The 20,497-nt window shown below is 39.8% G+C and overlaps 1 protein-coding gene across 4 annotated transcripts in view; it reads right to left on the bottom strand.

Annotated features, from left to right (window-relative positions):
• The window catches only part of CDK6 (cyclin dependent kinase 6), a 228,415-nt gene that overhangs the window by 104,359 nt on the left and 103,559 nt on the right, over positions 1–20,497 (bottom strand). For all 4 annotated transcript variants that reach the window (XM_090287226.1, XM_090287227.1, XM_090287228.1 and 1 more), the window contains one exon: positions 11,814–11,981. In XM_090287226.1, coding sequence (XP_090143352.1) covers positions 11,814–11,981 — 168 coding nt within the window. The remainder of the gene's footprint in view (positions 1–11,813; positions 11,982–20,497) is intronic.

Genomic DNA, 20,497 nt, shown 5'->3' with positions numbered 1-20,497 from the left:
GCACAGATGGCTGGCCTCTTTGCACAAACACATCAAAATCAAAACTAAAATGTAGAACAACCATCACTCAGAACCATCAGAAATCGAGTTGAATGGAAGTCTGACAACTATGGACTTAAAGAAACCACATCCATCCAGACTGGTAGGAGGGGCGCAGACGCAGAACGGGCTGGTCCCGCACCCAGGTGTGGTGGATATAAATTCGGGAGGGTTATCTCGGGAGTGAGGAGTCTCATCCCCACACCAGGGCCCCCAGCCCAGGGTTCCAGTGCCAGGAAAGTAAGTCCCCATAACTTCTGGCTACAAAGACCAGCAGGGATTGAGTCGATGGAAGAAACTGCTGAAGCCCTGAGCAGTTCCTCTTAAAGAGCTCACACACGGACTCACCTACTCAGACTCACTCCCTCTGAGCTCCAGCACTGGGGTAGCAGCTTGAAAGGCATCAGCGGCATAAAGGTGGGCACTAAAGTGTCTGGCATCAAGGTAAACAGAGGTCATTGTCCATTTTCTAAACCATGCCCCTACAGAACTGGCAAGCTGGTGCCATATCTGAAACTCCATCAATCTGGCTAACATTATTTGAATTGCCTTGGAGATCTCAAGACTCTGTTACACCCAATTTACAGGCCCAACCCAAGCTACTTTTCCATATGAATGGCTGGTCTTGGCCATGCTTCACAACTTCCTAAATCCTCTCAAACAAGCAACAGCTGGCCTCAGTGAGCCTCAGGCTGGGCACTAGCTGTAGCCAGCTTAGATTCACAGCGTGGCTTTGACTAGAAATCTCCAAGCCAGCACAGTAGCAGCCATTTCAGATTGCTTTATAGCTCAGGCAGGGTGCCCCAGGCAAACCACAGGTGGGGGCTGACCTTGCCCTGCACCACCCAGGAAACCCCAGGGCCAGAGCACCCAGTGAACAGCTACAGACCATGTCGGAGCACCACCACCCTGCCCCTGAACAGCTGATCCTCCATGGAGGGTGGAGGTTAGTGGTCAGTGGTCACAGCCAATCCTTGCACTTGACTGGCCTGGGTAAATCCTTCCCATGGATCTTCCAATAGCAACCAAGGTTCAACTACAAGAGGAGTGTGTACTCAGCCCATTCAGAACATGCGCCTCAAGTACCCAGCTTGGGTGAGAGTGGCAGTTGTGTCACTGGACCCTACAGGACACCTACTACATTAGGCCACACTACCAAAACACAGAGTCAAAGCAGCTCTACCTAATACATAGAAACAAACACAGGGAGGCTGGCAAAATGAAGAGACAAAGAAATATGTCCCAAACGAAAGAACAGATCTACAGAAAAAGAGCTAAATGAAATGGAGATAAGCAATCTATCAGATGCAAAGTTCAAAATGCTCATCATAAGGATGCTCAAGGAATTTAGTAAGGACTTCAACAGCATAAAAAAGATCCAGTCAGAAATGAAGGATACATTAATATAAATAAAGAACAATTTACAGGGAAACAACGATAGAGTGGTTGAAGCCATGACCCATGGACATAAACAAAGGTGGGGGGAGTGTTATGGGGGGAGGGTGGCAAAGGGGGTAAATCAGGACAACTGTAATAGCATAATCAATAAAATATAATAAAAAATAAATTACTATATATTTATACAACTGGCAATAAAAACAGCAGTAGTTACATCAATAGTGACTACTATGTCCTGAGCATGGGTCTACATTATTAAAAATAACAATGTAATACAAAGAGATTGATGACCACAGACACTTATTGGAATGAAGGAATATTATATATATCAGACTGTGGCGTGGATATGTTTTCCCTACTTTTCTCTGGATTTACATTTAACTATCTCCAGTTTCTTTCCCCTCCCTTTCCTGCCTTCATTCAGCCCCTTATTATATATTATATGATAGCTACTGTATTAGAGGTAAATCAGGTACACAGAAGAGGAAGTGCCGAACTTTATCCTAGAGAGGCCCACTTCAGGGAGGAAGTGGCATTTGCACTGAGTTTTGAAGCACAGTAGGCCTTTGTTAGGCTGAGAAGGGGAGAGGCAATGTATGCGGCAAGAAGACCATCTAATGGCATGGAGGCACAAAGTCTCATGACATGCCGTTTCAAACAGTGGAAGCAGGCCTGGAGTGGCAAGATCACAAGGGTGTGTGGGTGGGCTTAGGGTGGGTGGGAAAGGAAAAGGGGAGAGAAAGTTAAGAACAGACTGTTGCATTCCAGAGCTCAGAATATACAGACCTGTGGGCAATGGACAATTTTCACTCCTATGGCTCCCAAAGCCTGCTGGTTTCCCACGGTTGGTTCAAACTATGTAGCCCCTCCCATGGCTCCTTCCTATAAGCCAGTCTTGACTTTCCAGGAAAAAGAAAATCTGCTTTTCTGATGAACTGTACTCCAAATCTTTCACTCACGCTGGAAGAGGGGGATTTTATAGTCAAGCAAAGAAATCCTCATGAATCTCTGTGAAGACCACCATTTTTGGAATTCATATTCTTGATAGCGACTATCCCCATTCTTGAGAGAGTTTTAGTTGTGATTTTTCAAATCTGTTTTTTTTAAACTAGTAAAAGCTAGTTTTCTGGAACTAGGTTACAGACAGACTTTGGCCCATTTAACAAGGTCAGACTGTTTATTCTTGACAGAATTCTTTCCCACTGTAAAAAGGTACTTTTAAATGCCACATTCCAAGAGCAGTGCCAGTAAGCCACTGAAGCATATTTTCCCACAAGAACTGATACCATGTGCAGTCCCCACCTCACTGAAATCACCCAGTTACATAAGGTGCAGATAGCAGTCAATGTCACTGTGAAATCTATTAACTGAAGTATGCCAGCAAGTATTCAGAAAGCTTCCATACATTTCAAAACAGTATAAAACATTAAAAACTCATTAACCAAAATAAAAGCAGGGAAAAAGAAAGACAGGGATAGCTTTAGAAATACAAAAAGAGAATTTAGACAGTGGAAGAATAGAAATTTTGTAACTTTGTATTAGTACCCAAACCTAGAAGTAGTAAGATTTTTCTCCCTTATTTTAGCGTTTTTATGGTTGAGTTGTTAAATTTACAGCCCCTCTTTTAGATTCTGCCAGCCTTCAAAAGAAATATATGAGCAGTGCAAAAGGAAATTCCCCTTTCCCCTTCTTTCTTTTGGATGTTTCCCTGAGACTTGAAGGTAGCATATTCCCCCACAGCCAACTGTAAAGTTTAATATGCAAATTTATGAGGGATTTAAAAATAATCAGTATCCTTACAGATCCTGGGTCCAACAATGTCACTCACCCTGTTTCAATCCCCAAAGAAAAGGAAAACAGAATATAGGAGCAAGAAGAGGAATAGTTTGGCAGCCCAAAGAGAATTATTTAGAAACAAACTTGGAATATTAAAAGTAAAATATGAAAGAAAATCCAGTATTACAAAGCAATCATAAAAAGTTTGAAGTTAGATTAACAAAGGCATATGTGCCTAATCTTCTCAAGGACTAAAATGGACTAAATAAAATGACGAAAAGAAATTACAATGCAGACATTTTCAACCCTTTCCTGTGACACTATGATTCCTTCCCGAAGGTCTTAATTTTTAAAAGCACAACATACAGAAAATGTTAAGTGCACAAGTTAGGGAGGTGTAGGAAGGTTTGTGACCTTGGATAAGGAGGATGAAGCACAATAACTATCTGAAGGTTAGGAGTGGCAGTCCAGGCAGACATTTGAAGTGTAAATGTTACTCCCTCAAAGCTCAAGTTACTATCAGAGAGTGACGCAGGTAATTGGGAAGATTAGCTAAAAGTTGCGTCTAAAACAAATAAAAAAAAACTTTAGATGCTTATAATTGATGATGCAATGGGCCCAGTAGCAACATGGAAAATGCCGAGTTGGAAATTTATTCATTGATTCATTTATGAAAGCAGGGAGTTGGGAAAGCACTTAAGTTCAAAGAGTAGTGAGAGATTTGATGGTGTGAGATTATAAGGAATATGCGTTTATGTATATGGGGATGGTCTCTGGGTGGGGGTGATAACGGAAGCACAGAGGGGTAGAGTGGGGCTACACTACAAACAAATTCTGCATGCCTAGTTACAGAGTTTGAAATTCATTCTTTAGGCACCAGAGAATCATGAGGATTCATTTCATTCATTCAACCATGTATATCTGTCAAGTGCCTACCATGTGCCAGGAAGGCACTGTGGGAAACACTATAGTATAAGATTTGGATTGAGTGCTAAAAATGGATATGGCCAATGTAGCATGCCCAATGTAACAGAATTTCAATAACATATTTTGATTTAGGAACTTACACTATGAGACTATCAAAGCCCAAGCAAAATGGAGATACTGCCACCGTCTTTTTTACAATGAAATAAGGAGTGATATCTGCAAAACCGAGCTCACACAGTCACAGAATTACAGAGAACATCAAAATCCAAGTTATAGAAACATTGTTTTATATTCAATTCCAAGGACTGTGTCTCATACTCCTGTGAATGAATGAATATAACACAATATTTGAGTGAAGCAAATTTAGAAGATATGAAATTATCTCATTAAATACAGATTGTCAGACCAGCTCCTGACAACCATGGAAGGCATATTTCTCATAAGTATGCTAAATGAAAGATGAAACTATTCCTCCCGCCCCCAAATCCTCTCTAAAGCATTTGGCGTTGTGAACCTTAAAACAGTACTTGGTCTTTACACTCAAACCTCGCCTCAGCCTTCTGACATTTCAATGGCATCATACAAGGTGACTATATAAGGCGTTATTAAAACCAGGCGACCACCAGACCCTGTCTATACCACACCTTGGTAAACACATGCCGGCCGAACAGATATAGGGAAGAAGCAAAGAACATCCTGTCCCCTCTGAGTAAAGCGTCTTCCAGGCAGTAGCATTACAGTGAAACCCTTTTCATCCAGAAACTCTAATTTGCAACAGTGACTACTTATGAAGGAGCTAGAATTAGGTGAGTCAAACGAATGACTATCTTTTATAAACAAGGAAAGCAGTCATTTGATTAACTTCACAAGTATACTTGGTGCTATTAAATACCCACACGCATGCACTCACACCCACAGGAGCTCTCTGTACAGTATGGCACACATTATCTTTCTACACAGGAGACATTCTCGCAGTAGTCATCAATGTTTGCTTTCACTGCGCGGGCAGGGTTAACCTATCAGACGGTAACTCAAAATGTGTTTTATTGCCACTGAGAATGCGTAACGGAGGATCTGGATGGGTTTCCATGTTTGTTTTGGCTCTGGCATTTTCCACGTACCCAGCCTTGGGAATCTTGAAGAAAACGTGTCCTGTTCCCAGCTCTGTGCACTGCCCCATTGTGTTCCACTTCCCTCACTGGCGAAAGTGAAAACGAAACTGGCACAAACACCCCATTGTTAACTATGAAATATGTACTGGCAACTGGAAGTTTTCACAAAACAGACCTGGTTGTGTCATGGCAAGATGTTGAGCAGAGAGAGAGGGAGTTACAGGAGCCTTTCCGGCTTCAGAGGTGTGTCCTGCCCTTTCCCTGAGGTGCTGAGGCGACAGGGCTTTGGGTTTTTTCCATTATACTCATGTAATGCTCTTGGTTTGATTTACTCAGCATGCACTGGCAGCGTCTGCAGGCTTCTGTGGGAGCAACTCGGCTGCCCAAGCCGAGGCACAAACCCTGCCAGGTCTCCATAGTAAATACAACACGCACGAAGAGGAAACAAGCATAAACAATTTATTTTCTCCTGTAAAAGATGACATTGTTCTCCGATCTCTGGTCCTGTTTCACTTTGTCAACTTGGTGGTGCCAACTGGGTCCCGTACAATGAGTGATTCCAAACACAGACACAGAAAATAAGCATGGATTATATGATGCACACATTCCTGAGGCCTGTGTCCAGGTGGGTTCTGAGAGAAGGATGCCGTGGACCTCTTTGAGCATCTCACATCCTGGCACCGGCGAGCAGGGAGGGCTTCCTTGACTCCCAGCCAATGAGGGTTCCTGAGTCACATGGCCCCAGAGAATGGTGCCCTGTTATAAAGTCACCTCCGTTTCTAACCAGACATTTCTTTGTGTGACTATCTGGTTAAGGTCTGTCTCCCCATTTTGATTGTAAGTTCTATGACGGCACAGACCTCATCCATTTCTGTTCAGCATCATCTCTCAGGTTCCCTGACACATGGAAAGGGATTGATACTTATTTGCTGACTGAACACCACCATTCCATTTCATTAATTTCCTCCCTGAGGCTTATCCAAGTTTCTGAATCTGAAAAGTTTGGTGTTTACAAATGCGACCAACCCTGGAGTTAAGTAGGAAACGACTTATTGCTAGAGACATAAAAAGAAAATGTAAGCAATTCAATTTTTGTAATACTTGTGGAATTAAATAAGTGACAACTTTGGGAATCTTATCAGTTCCGTATAAGAAAAATCTCCAAATGAAATTTTGTACTTTGTAGAGCTAATACAAATCTTCCCATGTTTACTATTTCTTTGTTGTCTTTTGGTGATTTCTAGAGTGGAAGATGTTTTTGGAACATATATATCTTTTAATAGGGAAGACGATATGCAAAAAAAGATCTTTGAAGAAGGGAAATGTAATTCACTGAGAATTTTATTAAGTAACAAAGAAGATCTGAGAACATTCTCACTCTTCCATTATTGAACCAAGTAGAATTTTTCTCCAAACCATGTGTATTAGGCACAAGCATTTGGAGGAAAAATGTTAATTCTACCTTTTGTCTAATGATTATATAAAAAGCCCTCCAAATATACTGGAAAGTCACTGTAATAATATTCACTGCAGAGCACAAATTAGTTTAAGGCAGGCCAATCCTGGACTTCATCCCAGGATGTTAAGTTACTGAGGCACTAAAAGGAACGAGTTCATTTTAAGGTGTAGACCTCTATCCACAGAGCTTTATGGTAACTGTCCTGGGGAGTGAGTGGCTTTCAATGTCTGGGTATTGGCAGTCACATCTGCATGGAGAAATGTCAACAACAGCATTACTCTGGATGGCCAAGTTGTCTCATGTAGTGTGTGCTGTCGTGATCAGGCACTCAGGGGATTTTAAGAGAGCCAACACAGGAGTGAATGAAGAAAACTTGGTTTTTCCTAAGCAATGATTTAGAAGACATTCAGCTGAGCACAGGATAGCGGAAGAAGTTGCATTCTGAGGTCTACATAAATAATTAGTTAACCAGGAGGCACAGATTCATGCCTCAGTGTTTGCCTTTGTGTCAAAATGTGGCATGATCTCATTGTTTTTTTAAATTAGGATTTCAGCAAGACTTACAATATACATTTTAAATGGACTGTTGAACATTTGTGGAATCTCTGGACACCCTTTGTATAGAACCAGAGTTGCCAGGAGCATAGTTTGATATACTGTGAAGTACTGGAGCCCATGGTGGGGAGAAAACAAAAGGAGAGCGGGTGATGGGTTCTCCAAGCCATCTGCAATCCATTTGGTGAATTCAGACTTAACCTGGTCACACACTGCCTGTTGGTAGTCTCAGTTTCCCTACTTGCACAATAAGGTGGCTCATAAGGAGTTCCCAAAACGCCAAATCCAATGGCAATAGCATCTCCCTGCATGCTTATGGTTCAGTTTAGGAAAAAAGTAATAAAGAATTTGCATCATAAACAGAGAAGACTACTTTCTCCCTGAGCTGCTTGTGCTTAGCACTTCATCATCTGCATCATCATGGGGTGGCTGGTGAAGTCCCATGATCTGCCCTGAGACTCTCCCGGTCAGTATGACCAAAACTTCTGGCTGAGTGGCTGGTCTCTATTTCCCTTTTGTCTTGACAATTATTGCACCATACACCACACTGACAAGGCAAGAACTTAGACATGTTTGACCTTAGGATGACTCTAAATACAATTTTAGCTAATTTCAAAATGTGTTTTATATCCTTGAAGCATTTCTGCCACTCAGATTATATAATCACACGAGTCATGAATTTTATGTATTAGTTATGTGCAATGGAAAGGACCTCCCTGCAACCTTTTCTCTTTGGTTTTCCACAAAGGTAATATTTCAGTGCAGGCCACAAAAGTTGATTTTCATGGTTTCCGAGAAACGCTTCTGATATAAATAACCCATGCTAAGTCGAACGGTCCCCGCTTCCCTTCACATTCCCAGCTCCTTGTATGGCCTCAGATGCTCACAGACATTCCAGTGCTTGGGCCCACATTCTGCCCCTCTATCTACAAACTGCGGAGGTGAACACACAGGTGGCACAATCTGCTGTTAAGCAGAAGAACTTGAGAATTGCTTGCGAATTCCAATGCCCTCAGTGTTGTAGGATGGGGATAGAGTGTCACAGGCTCTAGGTGGCATATCTCCTTGGCATCCTGGTTTCCTGCCCCATGAAGGCAGGCATGGCTGGAGGAGGGTCAGGGTAGCCTTCTCTAGAGACCCAGGTCAGGGGGCCTTCTTGTCAAGTCTAAGGTATACATTGTAGCTATCTACATCTTTTAAAAAATAGGTATAAACAACCCTTACTCTGTACGGGCTACATGTGAATGTCTGACTGTATGCTGAGCAGCAAGAACACAATACCCCCAAACGACACATGAGTGTCATGCTGGAGGTGGCCCAGTAATGTCAGGCATCTAAAGGGCACTTAACCTCCTTTATCAGATGGAGACAACCTAAAATGACAACTATAGTCCACACTTACAGTGATTCTCCTAAATCAATATCTACTCAAAAGGCCAACTCCTTCCAGGAGCTTACAGCCTGATAAATTAACCCCCCCCCCCCCCCCACGTAATTACAAACAAGACAGAAAGCAGTATTATGAAAGCCATTAATTAGATGTTACTCTGAAATTACTGAAGGAGAAAGGAGGGATTAAGTTCTGCAGTGGGTACCAGAAGGGAATATTTGAGGCAGGGTTAGGAAGATACGTAATATATTAGCATTTCTCATGGCTGTAAGATGTCAGTTTTGAAACAGTTAACTTGCAATTCCTTTAACATTCCACAGATTAAGTTGATTCCCAGTTCCTGTATGACATAACCCATGAAAAAATGTGTATTTTCAGGAAGTGGAAAAATAAATACCAGTTTGGTCTGGAAAATTGTGATTCCAAGTGTTTATATGTCACCATGTGTACGTGAACCAATGTATCACTATACTAAATAAACTATTTTTCTTTAAATAAAAGATATATAAAACAATGGGAAAAAACTTAAAAGCCATACTCTATAGGAATCATTCCCTTTATTATTACCATTAAATTCCAACCATCACTTTTAAGTCAAGTCTGCATTTGTTCCAGTGTCTTTTCCAGTTGCTAACATTTTTTACTTTTTGTCACCATAAGTAATACAGGATAAGCAGGACAAACTAGATACTGAAAAACCAGGTATTTATGATCGCCTTTCCCCTTTTCTCTGTGAGCTAATTTCCCTGCATTTTCCTGTCTGAACCTATCAACTTTCAGCAAGAATGGAATGTTAATTGATGTTACGCACAAGCGGGGCTATCATTCCTCAAATTGAATAAGAAAACACGAAACAAAACAAAACAAAACAAAAAACCCACTGGGTTTCCGGTTATTTTTTTTCTTTTAATTTATGGTTTTCAGTGTCCGTTTAGGTGGATCAAAATAAAATATCTGTCTCTGACGGCTCACCCTTCCCTCAATTAATGTACCCGAGGAGGCCAGTTCCTTCCATCTGCTCCTCTGATGACAGTCCAGATCCTGAAGCCCATTCAAGCGTCTCCCCAGGGTCCTGAAACAACATGCGCAGCTACTTCCTAGGGAAGCCTGCAGCCTACCTCACCCTTCCCACTGGGAAGCACACAGCCCCGGCCCCTTCTGGTGTGGTTACATAAGAACACGAGGGCTTGCTTGACCCAGCCCAAAGCTGAGGCGTATCTTTGAAACAGCATCTGTGCCTTGTCTTCTCAACAACGATGGTGCATGCCGGACAAAGCGGAAACAAGTACAATTTATCTTTCAACTATGGGGACACAGTCCAAGGAATCCCCTGTAAAAATTCTGATGCCCTAGGTGAAGTATGTCGTGTTGGGAAAGGACGTCATTTCACATGTCCAGGTTGTAGTATCTGTATTTCGGGGGTGGGGAAGCAGAATACTTTTAGAAATTGAATGGTTTTCTAAGGCAAGTTATCTCTCTTGGAGTATCTCCAATTCCCCTCCCAATTTTCTACTTCTCAGTCGAGGCATTACTGGAATGTGGGAAAACAATTTTTGCCGTGCAGACTACTAGCCTCCTTGCAGCCACGTCCACCCTCCCTGTCATGGTGAGAACCAGAGACACCATCATACATTTGTCAACAACACTCTACATCCTGGGTAGTGCTGCCCCTGGCTGAGAACCCCTTCAAGGCAAAAGATAGACTATATGTGTCCTATGTGGTATTTTACATCCCATGGCTGTTTTTATAACTAGCAATCTGTACTTATTAATCCCTTCTCCTTTTTCACCAATCCCCCCAATCTTCCTCCCATAGGTATGGTCTCAGGTGGGTACTGACTTATCAGGGTGATCATTTAGTAATTACATAAATGTCTAATTAGTATGTCATATACCCAAAACTAATATAATGTTACTGTATATCAGCTGTAATGGAAAAATTTTAAAACAGAAATCAATGAAAATAAAACATAAAAATGATGGATTATATGGTAAAAATGACATACATATTTACCCAAGAGGATTCTCTTTCTTAAGGCTTCCTTGTATTCTTTGAGGGCCATTTCTATAGCCATCATAGAATCAAAGGGATTCTCCACATCAACCTTGTGCCCCAGGTCAGGAGCATAGCAAAGGAATATTCCTTGGCTTTTTTTTTTTTTTTTTAATCTATGCATGAATTCACTGTATGTAAAGAGGGTCTTTCAAAGAGAAGAGTTATCAGTGCCTACTTCCAGGCTCCCTTTCTTATCTCTTAGGTGCAGAATTTCATAGAAAATCATATCAGAAACAATGAACTAGGAGAAATAAAAGCTAACCAAAGTCAATGGCTATTATGGTTTTGGGGCTGAGTGAGACTTGGAGCAGGACATTATAACTGTCATTCTTTGCCAAAACAGAGCCCTTTCTCTTTGGGCCTGGATGAAGCCTTTGCCTGGCAGGGTGGCGCTACTTACTTATGGGCCATCCAAGTTCACTGTAAATTTAATTTTCTCTTCACAGCTGACACCACAGCTTTGGAAGAGTACTTTCACACACCTGTGCAGACACCCTGGCTTTTCCTCAAACCAGGATGCTACAGACTAGTCACAGTTCCTGGTGCTTTTTTCCTTGACCTTGAGCTATGCTTCCCCTGATATCATATATGTAGCTCAAAATATTGTTATAGCAAAAACATTTGGACACTTGTAACTGATTCCCTCCTTTTTTTTTTTTTAAATTCTATTTATTGATTTGAGAGAGAGAAAGAGAGAGAGAGAGAGAGAGAAATGACGATTTGTCATTCCACTTATTTATGCATTCACTGGTTGATTCTTGTATGTGTACCGATTGGGATCAAACCCACAATCCTGGTATAATGGGACGACACTCCAATCACTTAGCTGCCTGGCCAGAGAGGATCTGACTCCCTTCCAGTGGCTAAGATGCAACAGGCTATTTCTGCAATGGGTCTTGTCCACAACAAGCCCAGCCCGGATGTGTCTGTAGCTGCAAGCAAAACGCTTTCCTCCCGCCCACTGCTATATAAAAAGGTGGAGACGTTTTGTTCACCAGCTGACCACCGGCAGTAATAACATTAGGGGCATGGAATGGGGGCAGTTTTTCATTCAAAAGAGGAAAAACAAGTTGAATGAAAGAACAGCACTTTCTCACTCACCACTGAGGTAAGAGCCATCTGAAAACTGTAGATGCGGGCAAGGCCGAAGTCAGCCAGTTTTATTTGTCCACTGCTGGTCACCAGAATGTTCTGTGGTTTTAGGTCACGATGCACTACTCGGTGAGAATGAAGAAAGTCCAGACCTCGGAGAAGCTGAAACATCATGTCCTAAATAAGACAACAACAAAAAGTCAATGAACAGTCAAAACAGAGATTTAACACATCAAATCCCAGCACTTAAGGGAGTGCTCGGCACACAGAATATCTGCTGAATGAATGAATTTGTCTCCCTTTGTACCTCTCCACTCTCCCATTCTCAGGATCCCTACAAAATTTTTTACTCTAGTCCTGTATTTTATTAATGAAAAGACAACTTAAAAATAGTTTCACATGGCACAGGACATATTCTGGAAGAATATACACCAAACTGGTGTCCGTGATTAGTGGTGGGAGAGGAAGTGGGAGGTGGTGAGAGAAGGTATTTTTTACTTCCTATGCTTCTATGTGGTTTAGTATATGACCTCAAAAATTAAAATCCAGTGAATTATAGTATTAATAATAATTATTCTGTAGCACCAAATATTAAGCAGACACTGTGTCAAGCACTGTTCTAAGTACCTTCTGTTTAGTAACTCAATCCAGACCACAACATTAAGGTAAATAATATCATCACCCTATTTTACAGGTCAAGATACACAGCAGGTATATATAATAAGCCCAAAGTGACACCACTAGCAAGAGACGGTCTTCATTCAAACAGAATCCAAAAAAACTGGATGAATATTTCCAATGCACTCCTTTATTAGACCAATGATTGAGTAACTATGTAAAACCGGGTAAGTCATCTAATCTCATCAAGCCTCAGTTTTCCCATCTGTAAAATGGCAAAGTACCAAAACCCATTTTGTAGGATTACTGTTTGTAAAGCATTAATCACAGTAGTAAGCAGTCAACAGATGGTAGATGTTATTGCCACACTTATTAACCAGCAGGGGGGCATTTAGGAAATAAAGCAACATCATCGCATCTCTTTCTAATTTTAGAACTGATAAAATTAAGATACAAAATTTAAAGCTCAAAAATAGTGTCTGACAGTAGGAAATTAAAATTTAACCATAAAATGATCCTCTGAAATCTGGGGGTAGTTAAGACTGATCTACTCCTCAAAATACTGTGAGAATGGTGTGTACAGGGAGGAGAAAATTATCTTGTTCACATGAGGATTAGAAAAATGATCAGGCAGCATCATGGGCTTTACAGCTGGGGGCGGGCTGTGAGGATGCACTTGTTCAGCAGCTGGACCACTGACCCCTTCACGGAGGACAGCATATTTGGTTACTGGTTTAATGAACCATTTCTTCCTTCAGAGATAGGAGTTCTATCTTGTTTAAAACCCAGCTTGTTTAAAACCAAAGTCTTAGCTTTTCCACTTATATACTGGAGAAAATAGTGCTTCCTTTTCATAATATTCAGTATTATGAGATTTAAATGAAGTAATGTATGCAAAAGAGTCATGCAGTTTCTGGAACATGATTATCATTCAAGTGTCTTATTTCCTGGGGGAGACAGGGTCACAAACAACTACAAGAAGAAGTGGCCAGTGCCACAAGGTCAATGAACAAAGTGCTAGGGGAGGGTATGCAATGACTGAGGTGAACTGGAATCCTTTTTGGTATCTACCTAAGTGGATGCAGTAGCCTTCCCTTATCCACGGTTTCACTCTCTGTGGTTTCAGGTATCCACAGTCAACTGAGATCCAAAAATATTAAATGGAAAATTCCAGAAATAAGCAGTTCAAAAGTTTTAGATGTTCTTCTGAGTAATGTTCTGATTCGTCCCACCTATAGTGTGAATCATCCTTTTGTCCAGTGTATCCACTACCTGGTTGTTAGTCACTTAGTAGCCCTCTCAGCCGTTAGACTGGTTATCAGATGTTATGTGTGTGTGTGTGTGTGTGTGTGTGTGTGTGTGTGTGAGAGAGAGAGGGGCGGGAAGGAGAGAAATAGGAGGGAAGGAATAAAAGAGGGAGTGGGGAGAGAGCGAGTGAGCACGTTCACATAACTTTTTGTTAAAATTTTATGTACTGATTTTCTTTTAGAGAGAGAAAAAAACATTGAGTTGTTGTTCCACTTACTGATACATTATTAGTTGGTTCTTGTATGTGCCCTGACAGGGATTGAACCCACAACCCTGGCGTATCAGGATGATGACCTAACAAACTGAGTTACCTGGCCAGGGCCCATATAGCTTTTATTACAGTATACTGTTATCATTGTCCTACTTTATTATTAGTTATTGTTGTTGATCTCTTATTTTATCATAGGTATATAAGTATAGGACAAACAGTATATACAGGGTTTGGTACTACAGTGGTTTCAGGCATCCTCTGCGAGTCTTGGAACACATACCCTATCCTGTGGATAAGGGGGGACTACTATCTTCTGAACTGGCAGAGGTTACCTTCTAAATGTCCAAAGGTGGAAACTTTGGAGACTACTGTACTGTCGATGACAGCCAATCCTTTAAGACTTAAGAACCACTATAGGTCAAACAACAATGAATAAATATGAGTGTGAAAATGAATGCAAAATATTAAGGAAAGTATTCTTCTGCTCTGGCAAGTCAGTCTTCATTGGAAACATGCATACCCTTGTAAGCGCTAAATTTTATTTAGCATGACTAACCTAAAGTAATGTCATGCTGGCTCATCATTTTAGCTCCTTGTACACTAAGTACCAACCAGTTAAAATGGTACAAAGAATAAATCTGCTTGGTTCATATTTCAGTATTCAAACAATGAGCAGCAAATTAACAGAATAAAAGTTTGAAAATTTGAAGTAATTAATAATAAAGCTCATCTAACTTTATAAAAAGCCTGAATTACACAGTAAAAAAAAGTGCAATATTTTTATTTGTGCATTTATTTACATGACACATACTATATTTTTCTTAATTACAAAACTGATGCATGCTTAATGAAGAAAATTATAAAAATTTTAAAAAATTCCACAGGAAGGACAAAAATCAACTCAAAATCCTATCCCTCAGAGAACAGAGAAACCATAACTGTCAAATAATTTTTGCATGTCTTATCTGTTTCAAAAATTACATGTACTGCTGTATTTGTAGGTATAAACATAATGTATATTTATATTATAATATAATTATAATCATAATATAATTTATATAAAAATTATATATTTGTTCCATAGCATACTAAATATACTTATAAAAATGGTTATTATTCTGTACATATTATTTTGTGGTTCTTTTAAAAACATTTAATAATTCATTGTATTTTGCCACCACAACAAAACTTCTACAAAAACTTTTTTTATACAATATGATTTTTAATGGCTGCATGGTTTTCCTCCCTGCGATATGTCATAATCATTATTTGATTTTACCTGTGTCATTTGGAACTTATGCTTAGAGTTTAGTTCTCCTTTGTTTAAAGGTGAGAGTGGGTGAAAATGACTTAACATCATATCTGAGCTTGGGTCAAGCAGTACAAATCCACATAAATGCATTAACATTGATTCCATGTAAATGATGTCTATTAATGTAGGAAAAGTTAGTGCTACGTAAGAATTACCATTCTCCAGGCTTTGTTGGGCTACTTTATATTTTCTTTTTCTTTTGCTCAGCAAACTGGGTTTCCTTTTAAACCTATAATATCTAGCCACAATTTTAGAGTTTTAACTAGTGTGCTCTGAATTAATGATTTTTTAAAAATCTTGCTGAAAATCTCATTACCTTCAGTAATTCAATTGTGAGGTAGGTTGATGAACATAATGGACCAGTAATAAATATGATCTGAGGGCATCCCTCAACTTTAATCATCATTCATTGGAACACCTAATCTCAGAGGGGAAATATACTCAACTATCTCAGGAACTCTGGTCACAATTAAGAATGGTCCCAGTTTTTGAGGATGATATGAATAAGTAAGTTGTAACACCACACAGGGTACAAAAAACACAAGGTATGAAACAATATAATAAAGACATGATTCTGCTCTGACCAGCGTGGCTCAGTTGGTTGGGCATTGACCTGGCAAAGTGAAAGGTGACCAGTTTGATTTCAGTTCAGAGCACCTTCCTGGGTTGCGAGTTTGGTCCCTGGTTGGGGGCGTGTGCAAGAGGCATTGCGGTTTCTCTCCCTCCCTTCTCCTCTCTCTAAAAATAAATAAATAAAATCTTAAAATAAGATATGACTCTAATTCTTGAGAATATGAATGAATAAGTTGTAACACTACACTTATTACTTCTGTATCATAAGAAGTGCTCTGAACAAAGACATTTCAAAGAATTCTCCACTTACGTTTATCATCTGTTATTAGCTCCTCAATATTACAATATTAATTAATTTAGATCATAGACAAATATTTCACAATAATTTTAGCGATGCAATGCAATAAAAGTACTGCCAATTACGGCTATTTAAGTCAAACACAGGTAAATCCTTTTTATGTTATAATGCACAGTCCTGAAATAAAATGTTTGAACACCTAGCCATCCTTACGATAAACAGTCACTTGGGGCCTCACTCTGCATCTTTCTGAAACAGAGGACGTGAAAGCATGTTTCAACAGGACATCATCATGGATTGAAGTCTGACTTTTAGTGACTGTAGGTGGGGTTTGTCCTTGGAAACTTCCTTAGAAAGACTCTAGACTTCAGTCTGAAAACCAGAAATCTTTAAGGCTGTGTAATTGTTTATTTTAGGTGTTCTAGAACTCTAATCTTCTTTTTCTTTAAAAACCAAAAAAGCAAAATGAACACCTTTCTAATGTGAAAAAGTTTTATTATCGGGTATTTCTCCAACTGCAAAATAGTATAAATAGGTCCAAAAGATACTACAAACACCCAATTCATTCCATACAGTAATTCACAGAATTGACAGGTTTCAACAGACAATTTTGGATTTTTGGATATATCTACCTAATTGAAGTGATATATTTACATTGTCAAAGTTTTAGCAACAAAAAAATGTACAACAATAGTTTACCTATTAAAAATTTAAAATAAGACATAAACAACTTGTAAACAATTATTTTTCTTCCTTCTTATAATGTGTAAACCAGTCTTTTCAAATTTGTTATCCAAGTTTTGACACAATTATCTTCACCGTGATTTGTTGTTTCCTATGAAGAGTATCAGAGGAGTCTACAGTCTAAAACAGGTCACACATAAAGGTTTTTTACACTGAACTGATAGCATGTTGATTTATGGTAGGGGTTATGATTAAAGGGATAGAAGTAAAAGAGCACCTGAGCCTACACATAAGGGTGATGATACAAGTCACATAAAAAGTAGAGGACTACTGACAATAATGAGGGCTAGCCCCAGGATTTTTTATACGTTTGCTGATAACTAATATATGGATCATTTTTTTTTTGGTTGCAATCAAATATACATAACATAAAATTTACCATCTTAATCATTTTACGTGCATAGGTTAGTATTAAGTATCTTCACACTGTTGTATACCCAATCTCTAGAATGTTTCCATCTCGCAGAGCTAAAATTCATACCCATTAAGTGTCTCCCCATTTCTCGCAACCTGCCCAGATCCTGGCAAGCACCTTCCTGCTTTTAGTTGTTATGTATGTGACTACTCTAGATACCTCATGTAAGTGCAATCATACTGTATTTGTGTATTTTTGTGCCTTGCTTACTACACTTAGCATAATGTCCTCAAGGTTCATCCATGCGGTAGCATATGTCAGAACTTCCTTCTTTTTTAAGGAATATTTTATTGTATGTATACACCATGTTTTGCTTATCCATTCATCTGTTGATGGACACCTGTGTTACTTCCACCTTCTGGCTATTATAAATAATGCTGCTATGAACATGGGTGTACAAGTATGTCTTTGTGACCCTGCTTTCAATTCTTTTGGATATATATACCCACAAGTGGAATGGGCTGCATCTAGTCCCAGGATTTTTTAAAATCACAGTTCTCTTGTGAAATGTGGTATATTATTACAAAAGCAATGAAGTCATGAATAACGAAGCCATGATTAGGTCCTGGACAGTCAGTGGGGCGGGTGCTTACAGTCACTCTTTCCCCTTGTGGGCTCAGGGAGAATCTGCCATAAGGTCACAGCAGCAAGCTGACTGCATGGCACACACCTTTTACTCTTGGTCAAAACCTGACAAGAGCTCCACTGATCAATTCACCAGTGATAACAATGGTATGCAAAAATGGCTATATAAGTAGGTTTCCCTCCTTCTTTCTCACTTTGGTCTTCAGGAGAACCCAAACACGGCTTCATCCAAAATTACTAAGGGCAACACAAATTCTGATGAAGTGAAAGGAGGGTTATAGCAGGTTCTTAAAACCTCCGATCACTTGGAAAGTTGTAATTTTTGGTGAATTCAAAGCAAGCAATAAATAGAAGGGCCTGGAGACACCTGTGAAGTTTGTTTCAAAGAACAGTCAAGCTGTACCACAGAATAAGTTACTTCAGCACAGTGCATGTGTGGGGGTGTTGGGAGGAGCGGAGGAGGCAGGGGAAGAAGGTAACTGAACAAGGTGTCACATCACATTGCTTTGGGGCTCTTCTGCAGAAACAAATGCAAGGCCTCTAACTGCAAGCGCTGACTTTCTATTTTCACTGCTCCTAGGCAACTAGATAAAAGCATAATAAATGTGGCTTTGTATATAGATTTTGTTAATAAATTATGCATTCTGAAGAGAGAATGACAAGAATTCATTCCTGGAAGTTATGATAATGCTGAGTAAGTAAATAATCAGTCTCAACTAACTTGAAATAAGAAAAATTGATTTTCACCAATCCTGAAAATGTTGGTGTTTGAGGAACAATGTAATGACTAAATGGACACTCTGAAAGAAGAAATCATTACCTCACCATGATGGCTATTACTCACAGTGGAAAGTCATTAGGAACTGAAACTACAAATATGTAATGTTAAGTATAACTTCTTCAGAGCAGAATATAATAATCAGCACTGCATAAATAAGAAAACACAAAGTATAAGTTGCCTAGGTTGTTGACTAATGACCCATATAGTTTCTGTTCTAGACACATTGTTTTGTAATCCCTTTAAAAGCATTTAGTAATGTGAGGACTGTCCAGAAAAAGTCCAGCCACTGTTAATATAATGAGAATGGTTTGTGTGACATCTATGTAACCTGGCAGCCAAGGAGAATGGACTGGAATCTGCATGTGTGAACAAGGACAACTTCACTGTACTAGTCAGTGAGGGTGGCAGATGCCATGAGTGAGCACTGTACTGTGTGGCCATCACATTCAAAATGACTGAGCAAGTAGAGCAATGAATCTGCATCCAATTTTGCGTTAAGCTTTACCATTCCTCCACGGAAGCTATTCTCATGATTCAGAAGGCCGCATTTATGGGCAATTGGTGATTGGCAGGTCACTCATGTGTCACGCTTCATGCAGAGTTTCTTAGTGAAACATCAAATCATCCAGGTGACTCAGCCCTCCTACAGCTCAGATTTGGTGCCCTGCAACTCTGGCTTTTCCCAAAACTAAAATCACCTTTGAAAGGGAAGAGATTCAGGAAAATACAACGGGGCAGCTGATGGCAGTTGGGAGAACTGTCTGAGGTCCCAAGGGGTCTACTTTGAAGGGACTGAAGCATCATTGTATTATGTACACTGTTTCTTGTATCTTCTTCAATAAATGTCTCTTTTTTTCATATTACATGGCTGGAGACTTTGTGGATAGACCTTTGTATACTCTGGATATTTCCCCATTTGGACACATTCTTTATAATTTTAAAAAAACCATTACACTTTATAATGGCTGCATTTGGATGAAATATCTTCTTATCTTTCCCCATTTTCCCTCTCAATTCCTTCTTCTGAGAACGTTCCCCTTACCACATACTTCCCTCCTCTTCAAATGAGGTAATGTATTAGAGAAGGTGGTTTTACACAGAGTGGAACGTATTATCATTTTCCTACTATAAATAGACATTGTTGGTTGTCAGCCATGAAGGACTGGTCCAAGCCAATCACACTTCCATTTGCTAGTAATTGATGTAGGGATGGACATGAGACCCAGTCCTGGCCAGTATGATATATGGGCAAGTCTGCTATAGTTCTGTACATAGAGTTTCCTTTTACAAGAGGATCACAAAATAAAACTCTCCATCTTGGAACATAAAGGGAGATAGCATCTGCACACATAAAATGCCAGAGTGTAATAGATAAAAAGTCTGGATATTTGATGACATCAGTGAATAGCTGATTCCACTTTGGGGCTGTCCACCTCTGGCCTTATAGTTATATCAACAATAGTGTCCTTATTTGAAGCTGTTTTGTTGTTCATTGAGAGTTCTGTAACTTGCAGTTGAAATTTATTCTAACAAATCTAACTTAACTAAAATTATATTAGGTAAAGCCTGTTAAAGCCACTACCTTTCATTTATAGCCCTCATTATTCCCTTCCCCTAACGGGGAATGTACCAACATTGCTTTCTTGTTGCCTATTATCCCTTCCAGGTAGTTAGTTACCTTTTTCTCTTTCAGACTTGTATACCTCCTTCCATTAACGTTCACAATATCCCCTTCTTCATCGCTATCATTTGTTGTCAATCCTTCAAAGTCCTCAGGGATGGTGGCTTACCCCTTCCAGCCCACCCTCAAATCTTCCTGAACGACTTCAATGTCCCCAGAATGCCCTA

Source organism: Furipterus horrens, unplaced genomic scaffold, assembly GCF_987537825.1.
Source record: "Furipterus horrens unplaced genomic scaffold, mFurHor1.1.pri manual_scaffold_9, whole genome shotgun sequence".
Taxonomy (NCBI): domain Eukaryota; kingdom Metazoa; phylum Chordata; class Mammalia; order Chiroptera; family Furipteridae; genus Furipterus; species Furipterus horrens.
The sequence above is the reverse complement of the archived record's forward strand: the minus strand, read 5'-3'. Positions and strand labels throughout refer to the sequence as shown.